We start from the raw sequence: 10,159 nt of genomic DNA on the forward strand, positions 1-10,159 counted from the left end.
TGTGCCTACCATTCTTTTTTTGTAACATGTACCAATGATTAGTAGGGTAGAAAATGACTAGAGAATTGGTAACATGTACCAAAAAATTCGTCATATTTACTAAATTTTCCTCTCAGTGTAGAGAGCTTTGACTGTATTGGTGAACGTGGTGCCGTCCGGCACGAGGCAGTTTTTGTTGATAAGCCGAAAAAACTAATTATCATTATTTTGATCAGCCGGGTGCTATGATTGATGCTAGGATCGTTAGCAAAATCTCAAGCAGAACTGTCAGTGGGATACCCAATTCATATGAAAACCAGGGGTACGACTAAAACGTCAAATCCCTCATATTGCCAGTGTACCCAATATTGCTGCGGTTTACTGACATTTTGGTTCAATCAATTACTGTTGTGTACAACTCGGTGCGGTTATATAGTCGAATAGTGGCTAACTTTGAACTCCATGTTAAATGTGAACACCTCCATGTGAAACTGAAATATCTAAGTGGTGCGGACTCAATCCACTTCATTTTCAAGCAAATTTATGGATTTTTTCAAGCGGTTTTTTGCAATAAATTCTCAGACCACCAGAGATGCCAGATTAACAGATATGTTTGTGAATTTACAGACATATCTGTAAAATACTTTTTATTTTTGTTGCAGACTTTTTGGATACAACAATATTTCACAGGTTTTAAAAAAATGAGAGGCTCTATTTATCACATCAAAGATATTTGACTGATCGTATTACATTTTTCCATAGTTTTAATACATAATAAGTTTTTATATTAGTTATGGCGTGTGTTTATATTTAGTTTTTATTTAGTCCGGCGTAACCACAGTGGTTATGTGCGCAAACTAGCGCCTAACTGCCCTTGTCACCACAGTGATTACGTGCGCAAAATAGGTCGCATTGCAGTGATGTTGTGAGCATAGTATCGCTCAGTGACCGACGACAGTACTTCAGTATCTTTTGCATTCTGTTGGTGTTTGGTTTGGTAACAATAAGTTGTATACGTCAGCGTTTTTCATGATTTCATAAGTGCTTTTGCCCTGAACTCATTGCAGATGAAACAGACAATACGATTCCTCACGATGAATGAAAAATTGCATTAAATGTATTTATACTATGCTTCAAAATTTCATGACAGTGAGGGAACAGAGTCGAGAACTTATGAGAACTATCGATGCGATTGGTACAACTTAACAGATTGTAATTTCCCGAGAATATCAAGAACAGCCGATGACAAACCAAGTAAACCGAATTAGCGCTGCCGCCGCCAAGCGAATCATTTTTAGCAAACGTACGGTGCAACATGTGCGTCGCTAATTTCCTTAAAAATGACTCTCCTAGAGGGGTATCTTTTGAGCAAACGACAATGAGTTGATTCTCAAAGCCTTAACCGTTTCGTTACGAGCGTCGTCTATAGACGACATCCGCGCGACGAGCTGTGTGTACGAGCGTCGTCTTTAGACGGCATGAAATTCATACTGCTCTTCGATCACACTAGCGCGACGTGCATACTTTTCGGCGCAATACTCCGTACAGGGGTAGCACTTCGGAGGAGCACACTGCCGTAATGAAAGGGTTAATTGAACATCTTTGAGTAATATTAAGATTGACTACATCCGAGCGAAAACGGAGACCGTTTTATCCCAGTCCTTGAGCATCCCTTTAATCTCGCACTGTTAGCCTATATCTATCTATATAAATGAAAATGGAAGGCCAAATCTGTTCGTAAGCGGGCCTCGAGGAAGGGATGATCTGATTTTAGCCTTCTTTATTTTGTTGTATTCGTCTCTTCCCGTAGATCAATATAGTGGAGAGCAAAATCGGAAAGTTTCCGGAAAACTCAGAAGGAATGTCGGAAAATTCGTAAAAATGAATTTCCATATGACCGAAAATTACATCATGATAAGCGTTTTTAGTCCATTCAATATTTGCGCTAGCGAAGTTGATCTTTGTTCGAAAGTGGAAATGGATTTTCAGGCAAAACAACGCATTCCTGTATCTTTTATCTATCTATATAAATAAAAATGGAAGGCTAAATGTGTTGCTTATCCCAAAATCCGATGAAGGAAAGGTCCCTTTTGAGCTGTCTTCATTTTATTGTATTTGGAGTATTCTGCCCACAGAACAATGTTATGATGAGAAAAAGTTTTGAAATTCGTTCTATAGAATTTATATCAAAACAATAATGATATGACATATACTACATATACTAGCTGACCCGGGACGAAGTTCGCCGGGTCAGCTGACCATAGTTTAGGCCCCAAACTTGATGTTTACAAAAATGTCCAATTAAACGTGTCGCATTACAGGTCTGTCCAATTTGCTAAATTTCGCATTAAATGTAAACTACTGTATATACAGCCATTTCATGCCAATAAAGTGGTTCTCAAGGGGAAAAATGATTTTTCGGACCACCGGTTAACTTCAAAAAATCATATCTCAAAAACAAAAAAAAAATAGCATCCCTGAAATCTAGATATGTAATGTATAACATCCGCAGCTTTCAAGAAAAGTATAAAAAAATAGTCTAAAACCATAAAAATAATAAAAAAAAACTACAATCGATAATTACGAAAACAAAATCCTTTTTTTCATTGCAATTTCAATATATTATATTTTAATGAAAAGCTAGCTCATTGGCTTCAATTAGATATGTCGATAATCTAAATCGGTTCAGTGTTTCAAAATTTATAAATTTTTGAAAAAAGTCAGTTTTGGGAAAAACTGGGGAAAAATTATTTTTCGGACCACCCTAAAATGGAAATGGTGGAAAAAAGGGTCTAATGTTTCGCGATAAAGAACAAAACTACCACTTTTCATCGAAATGTGAGAACTACTATATCGGTTTGGCATGGAATGGCTGTATATATAAAAGATGTACATATACAAAATATACCATAATATACAAAAGACAATCTCACGTGCATCGCGATGTACAAAGTATCAATGAATCTGGAAAAAATAACGTTAAAAGATATTTCTACAGATCCGCACACTTTTACAGAAATTTCCACATTTTTAACAGACTTTCACATATTTTTACAGACTTTTTTTTAAAATCATCTGGCAACTCTTCGTTCCACTTTTCATCGAATGTTTTCAAATCGCAGGAGTAAACATTTAGGTGACTGTGACTTCGTTTGTTTTTATTTCATTCGAAGAAATATTATATCAGGGAAAGTGGACATTAAAAATGCGTTGCTCAGTGAAAGACTGCCCGAATACGAGTGAAAATGTTCGCGTTAGCTTTTATCGTATTCTTTCGGAAACGTATTTACAGACGCACTGGGTCGATTTTTGCGGAGACGACAAACTAGTTCCGAATGAGGATTCGCGTATCTGTGGAGTAAGTACGATGTTTGAATTATTGAAAACCAAAACTGTAGCAAACCTTTCATACACATTTTCAGGATTATTTTTATAGCGTCTTAATGCAGTGGACTGTAAAAATTGCTAGTTAATCCCGCTGCGCGATACCAAAGCAGCCTTTATGCGGATTGCCAAACGTTGAGAAACCAAATTCCCCCCGTGGGCGCGATGCAGACTGCCTTCATTGAAGTGATGCAGCGGGGATTTTCCATTCGCATGAAACTTCACATCACTGTGGCAGATTGAGGGACTCGTTTCATCGGAGACAAAACACAACACATGCCTAAACTATAACTATGTACATTGTATTTTACTTAATACTATAGAAATATACATGAAATTATACAGAGTTATAAATTATACAAGCACTTCAATTTCTTCTTAAATTCTGCTTCAAATTTGCTGCTGTTGCGTACACTCTGCTGTCTTTAATCGAACTGGTGTGCTGTCCTTGTACAGCAAAAACTATCATCCAATCCGTTGGCGGAGCATGTTCGTTTCTTTTTGCAAGAGAGCTGTGGATTGCACTTTAGGGTCTGGCGTCGAGGGATTGCATCGCATGCATCTGTTCTCTCTTCAGTGTGCTTGTGACTGTACAATTTTGATAGAGATACATCGTTACATTTCAACCGGAAAAGAAACCACGAAGCGCAGATTGCTTTACCGTTATATTCATAACCAGTACTAGCGGATCATAATTACGCGGATTTCATTCGGCCAGCTTCACTAGCAAAACTGTTTTCACCGACGTTAGAAAAAATAGTACCCAAAACATTTCACTTTTGCTATGTATGTACGTATCAAATTCGCCAATGTCGAATTTCGCTCCCACGTTGAAATCTTGGAGTGAACTAAGTGTTATTCGTAGTTTGTTGATGATCGGTCAGGTCCTGATACCTTGCAATATGAGATTCTCTTTCAGAGATGCAATGGCCAATTAAACAATTGACGGAAAAATGAAGTTCGTTCATTTTATAAGTTTAATTATGTTTGCCTTTGATAACAATACCTCTTTTGTAGTGTTGATTATCATAAGAAAAATAACACTCCTAATCGTTGGATCTCTTTTGACATTTCAATTTGGATTGGATTGGATTTGACATTTCAATTGGATCAGCCGTTTTGATTCAGTCCGCACTACCTAGTGAAATATGAATATCGCTCATGCAGTTAGAATAAAGCAGCGCATTTTTCGATTTCAATCCTCGTAAATGATATGTTGATAAACAAATGACGCCATATTGATTTTGATTTTGGGTAGCCTATATTCAATTGATGTCTAACCCCTGATGAAAACAAAGGGAAAATGTCAGTGGGATACCCGATATGTTGGCTCCTGTCAGTTCAATGGGAGTTCTCTAAAGACGTCACCCACTTGATTTTGATTTGATGATGAATAGAAACAGCATTCGAAGTTAATTGGATTTTCATTATTAACTAACTTGTTATTATAATTGTGAAACTAGACTAGAAATTTAAATACCCTATTATATTAAATTTATTATATAAAAATATCTAGTAGGAATCCAATTGTAAGTACCTCAGATTTGTTATGATACAATTGTGCGACATACTGATACTGATTCGATCCAATAAATTCACAGCTTTGAGTTGATATCATCGGGAACCTTGGTGATTTCTTCTACTTAGACCTCCAAACAGTAAACCCTACCCCAACTATGTAACAAGAGATCTGAATGTACTTTTAAAACATTTGTTTCACGTATCCAGGTGGACATTATCTGTACCTCCACAGCACCGTAGATGTTTCGAAGTTTATTGCTGTGCAATATAATGTATTTCTCAAAATAAGAACATGTCTTCATATCTGACATCACTGATCATACCGAGAAAAAGTGTCAGAAATCTTTCCCGTCTACCAAATGAACCATTTCAATCAAACTCGTGTACTGGAATAGAATATTTCGCTCGTCTCGACAGTGACTAAAGTTGAGACGAGACGAGGCTAATTGCTAAATTAATAAGGACCAGTTTATCGGTTCCCTTCCTACTAACATTAGAATAAGTTAAATTGTGAATACATATTAGATGTAAGGATAGTTTTAAGAATTGAGTGTGAAGTGTGAGGTTGAATGAGAATGTGAATGTAAATGCGAGTGTGAGTGTGAACATTGCTACAATATCCTTACATCCCATCCTTTTCCCGATCAAAGTGTGTCACCCTTCTTAACTCGAGTCGACCGCGAGTAATCGGTTTCCTATTTTATTAACCATAGAATTAAAGAAACATGTTGATATTTTATAGTAAAAATATATTTAAGAGCGTGGCTCCTTTAAACCTATGTAACTGAGCCTGTAAAAATAAACGGATTAATAAAAAAAGGACCAGTTAGTGTTCGCCCAGTTAAAAAGCAGACCAGTTAGCGAACGATTACTGTAGTTCATTGATAGGTTGTATAACAATATTCGATAGTTACACTTATAACGGTATTTGTTTATTTTATTTTTGCAAAATATTTTTTGGATTAATACTGTTCTCACAGTACCTAAATTTCTTTGATTCAATTTTATTCTTCAGAGTACCAAAACGCTGCTTTCAGTTATTTATTCGTTGAAAAGAACTCAACCAATATCTTGGATTCTTGGTGAAATTTTACAGCCTACAAATGGATTTTGCCAAAACCAAACGTTTTGGTTCTAGCTTGCCGCGATTTAAAATACTATAATTAACCTATGTGATCAAAATTTAACATGTTTTTAAAATAATCGAAAATTCTTTTGAAAAATACATCTTTCAAGCCAAAAATAAAACAGTCGTACTCGGTATTCAACAACTCGAAACAATACAGCTTCTGACCATCTTCATTCTGTAATTGGCTGTCCTCTAATTTCATATCGTACTTGAGTGATAAGGCTTTAGGCATGAGTGTGCATTTGTCGTCAATGCTTATGGTTTCATCTGTAAATATGCGCCTTGCGGATGCTATTTTCGACATTTCTAACTCTTCGAAAAATTTATGACGGTCACATATTTTCACTCCCAATTTTTTCTTGATGTCAGAGTTTTTGTATTCTCGATAAGTTCGAATTGTATTCTCATCTTCATCTACGGCCATTTCTGTAACTTTATCAAGAGATTGTATCTGCATAATAGATTCATCGACGGGCATCTGCATAGAGAAATCAAGTGATTATATGAAACCGAAACGAAAAAAAAACTAACAAAGAACTCACAGCCTGTAACGTTTTTATCATTGCTTGGCACGCTGCTTGCTTGGCTCCCTTTTTGGTTTTGTGGACACCTCTTCGTACAATCGTATCGATACGACATTCGAACTCAAATTCTGGTGCATGTGAGGGGCCCGATGTTCGAACACAATTTATTTCCGGAACTGGAAAATTTCTTTGTACACATATATCACGTACTTCCGTTACCTTATCTGATTGTAGAACGGACAAAAAATGTTGATCATCGACATCCATTTCGTTGTCATTGCTATTAAGTAGTCTTTTCAACAACTTAAATGCAGCATCATGTTTTGAGTCTTTTTTTGACCTTCCCAATCCTGTTGAAGTATAACCCAAAGCTTTAACCTGGGTCCTGAAAATTTTTGTATTTGGCAAAGAGCCATCCAGTTCCTCGCTGATGCTTTCATAAATAGGAGCAACTGCCTTCCGCGAGACACATATCTCTTGTAATTCGGTCACTGGAGTTTTACTCCCCATAGTTTTTGTAGCCATTTGTTCGAGTGGATCTGAAAGTAAAATACAGAAACATTTTATTGATCGAATATTTGTGCACGAAAAGAAGCATCGTACGAATTTATATTTCTATTTTCTGTGTTTAGAATCTGAAGGTTTGGTTTGTGAAACGTTGGGATCAAGGCACCTATATATATATACCAGGTGAAACAATCATATGAAATGCACTTTCAGCCATATTGGAAATGCTGTCGATATTGTTTACAAACATTTGCCGGCGGTTCTCTACAAACTGCCACGACCCTTATTCGAACGATGCCTACTATGTTCGGCTTTCGCGAATTTATGTGAAAAAGAAGGGATGATTTCGTAGAATTTCATTCTCCTCCAGTTCATCCACTATTCTCGCATGTGAAAATGCGAAAATGGCGTATCCTAGCAATAAAAAAACAAACAACCCCCGCTCTACAAACCGTAATCCACATCATTTTAAAGTAATGATGTTGCTTCACCTGTTAAACATTTATATAAGCGCCTTGGTTAGGATACCGGCTGAGCAGAGATGCCAGATTTTGTTTTCAAATATCTGTGATTAAAAGTTGATATGTCTGTGAGATTCTTTAAATGTCTGTAAAAAAAGGATTAATTATACAGTACGTTACATCTAATTCGACATCGACAATGTACCATGTCCAATACAAGTTACAATCGCCTCTAATGTGTCACTGAGTGGTACCTCGGTACAGAGATGCCAGGTTTGAAGTCATGTTTTCATTTTGAAGACATTTGACTTACTGTGAAGAAATTTGATTTTGTGAAGACATTTTTTTTCCAATTCATTTGTTTAAAAGGCTCAATCTTTGCTTTGCAAAGCCACTAATTCATGATTTTTTATACAGAATTTCAACTTAAATCTATGTTTAGTAGGTTTCGACCGATTACTCGCGGTTTACTCGAGGTTAGAGGGGCAACAATTTTTGTGGGACTGGTCAGGTTAGGGATATGGATATGAGGTATCGTTTTCTTGAGACCGGTTGACCGAGAGTTGCCGCACGCACTGTAGCATTGTGCATAATGACCAGGGATAGCATCTGGTATTCGACTATCTGTTGATTGTGGGCGACGGTGAGATGAGGGGACAAGACAAACAAACTAATAACGAAAAAGAAAAAAAACACAAAAGCATTAAATTCTTATACTAGACCGTTTCACAAACATATAGATCAACTGCATATAACGGGTGTTAAATAAAAAATGAGATTTTTTTCAATCACATATAACTCTCGAGGAATAGGATATTAGTAAACTTCCGAATAACTCCAAGCCATTTTGGAGGCTCGCTAAAATTCTCAAGACCAAGTCTAATCCTATTCCTCCTCTTCTTCAACCTGACAATTCAGAACGATTGATAACACCTGCCGAAAATGCTAATGCAATTGGCAACCATTTCGCTAGTTCACACAATCTTGGCCAGAACATTACAAGTCCATTTGAAGCTTCGGTCAATGATACTGTAAGGGCTTTTGACAATATTCATTCTGTACCTCAAGAGAATGAAATCATCTCGACTGCAGAGGTTATCTCGGTTATACGCTCGTTGAAGAATATGAAGGCCCCCGGCTTCGATAGTATATTTAACATTGAGTTGAAACATCTTAGTAACAACTTATATGAAATTATGACTCCTGTCTTCAACAGAAGTCTATCACTTAGCTACTTCCCCTCGAGTTGGAAGTTGGCAAAAGTGATCCCGATACTAAAACCCGGAAAAGATCCTTCTTCTTCAAAGAGCTATCGACCAATTAGCCTTCTCCCAGCATTTTCGAAAGTATTCGAAAAAATTATATTAACGCGCATTCTTGCTTTTGCAGATGAGCACAATATATTTTTGGATGAGCAGTTTGGATTCCGAAAAGGCCACTCTACCATTCACCAGCTTCGTAGAGTATACAACATAATCAGACGAAACAAGTCAGTTTCAAAATCATCTGCCATGGCACTTCTTGATGTTGAAAAAGCATTTGATAATGTTTGGCATAATGGTCTCATTTACAAGCTTCAGAACATTGGTTTTCCTACATACTTGATAAAAATTATCAAAAATTATCTTTCTGATAGATCGTTTAATGTTTCTATAAACAATATTGCATCAGAGAAATTCATTGTGAATGCAGGTGTTCCTCAAGAATCCATCTTGGGACCAATTTTTTTCAATATCTACACTTCAGATATTCCCGCACTCCCATCTGATGGGAAACTGTCACTATTTGCAGATGACTCTGCCATCATTTACAAGGGCAGAAGTATCACAGAACTAAGATCTAAACTTCAAAGAGGGTTAGATGCATTGTCTGGATATTTCAATAATTGGAAAATATGCATAAATGCCGCAAAGACACAACCCAGCAAACATTAAATCGTATAATTTTGCACGTGCCAAGTCTTACAAGAAATCCGAATAAATCATAATCGCATATAATATCAATCAAAGTATGTATCGTGTATATTTGAAATCGCATAAAATGTAAAAACTCGATTTTATATACCATTATCAAATTAAGTCGCATATCGGTATAATAAACATCAATTTTATGATGTACATTGTCGTAAAATATATTTAATCCGCATCATATGCGTATATTACGCTGATGCAGTTTGTGTGTCGTATAAGCGTATAATTTAAATCGATTCAGTGCTGTAGAAAATCGTGTTGCATGCTGAAGAAAATCATGAAACAGTAAATCATATTAGATCATAATAAAGGACATATTACATCATATTGAAATGTCAATGAAATGCTGATGCACTCGAAAGTTTTAACCGCTGTTGAATTAAATTGCAGATAGCCGCGCGAGATAGCTGGTGGATGATAATATACCATAAATACTCATAATAAACATAAATACTCATATATAAAAATGGCGATTCGTGAGGCTATAATAAACATTTCACGAAAATATTTTGCGCCATATGTTTTTTTTTCGATGTCTGTAATAAATCGTATATGAGTATGGTAAAAGTCGCTATTATAGCCGGTCAAAGTTGCATATTCATCCAAACAAATTCGGTAAGCATTTGCCATGTATGTATATGGCCTCCACTTTTGCATGCATATGCCAGTTAGGCGCATTATATG

General features: G+C 36.3%; 1 protein-coding gene and 1 long non-coding RNA gene across 3 annotated transcripts; one reads left to right on the forward strand and one right to left on the reverse strand.

Moving 5' to 3' along the window:
- Positions 1-4,467: 4,467 nt before the first annotated feature.
- On the forward strand, positions 4,468-5,909 carry LOC129762912 (uncharacterized). Its single transcript, XR_008740746.1, has 2 exons — positions 4,468-4,892; positions 4,965-5,909. It is a non-coding gene; the product is annotated as an uncharacterized LOC129762912 (long non-coding RNA).
- On the reverse strand, positions 5,639-7,457 carry LOC129762911 (interferon-inducible double-stranded RNA-dependent protein kinase activator A homolog B). 2 transcript variants are annotated; one of them, XM_055761525.1, is made up of 3 exons: positions 7,141-7,457; positions 6,556-7,076; positions 5,640-6,491 (listed from the first exon to the last, which is right to left on the reverse strand). In XM_055761525.1, exons 2-3 carry the CDS (start codon positions 7,060-7,062, stop codon positions 6,048-6,050), a joined length of 951 nt encoding a protein of 316 aa, XP_055617500.1. In that variant the 5' UTR covers positions 7,063-7,076; positions 7,141-7,457; the 3' UTR covers positions 5,640-6,047. The 2 variants fall into 2 exon arrangements, with proteins under 2 accessions (XP_055617501.1, XP_055617500.1); XM_055761526.1 differs by lacking the exon at positions 7,141-7,457 and having other exon boundaries at positions 5,639-6,491.
- Between the last annotated feature and the right edge of the window lie 2,702 nt (positions 7,458-10,159).

This window comes from Toxorhynchites rutilus, chromosome 1 (genome assembly GCF_029784135.1).
Source record: "Toxorhynchites rutilus septentrionalis strain SRP chromosome 1, ASM2978413v1, whole genome shotgun sequence".
Classification (NCBI taxonomy): Eukaryota; Metazoa; Arthropoda; class Insecta; order Diptera; family Culicidae; genus Toxorhynchites; species Toxorhynchites rutilus.

What these genes read in the sequence shown, in the direction of transcription:
- LOC129762911 (XM_055761526.1), bottom strand. Translation starts at nt 7,062, where the DNA reads ATGGCTACAAAAACTATGGGGAGTAAAACTCCAGTGACCGAATTACAA. An exon ending in TGATAAAAACGTTACAGGCT is followed by an intron (nt 6,492 to 6,555) that starts GTGAGTTCTTTG and finishes TTCTCTATGCAG; the next exon opens with ATGCCCGTCGATGAATCTAT.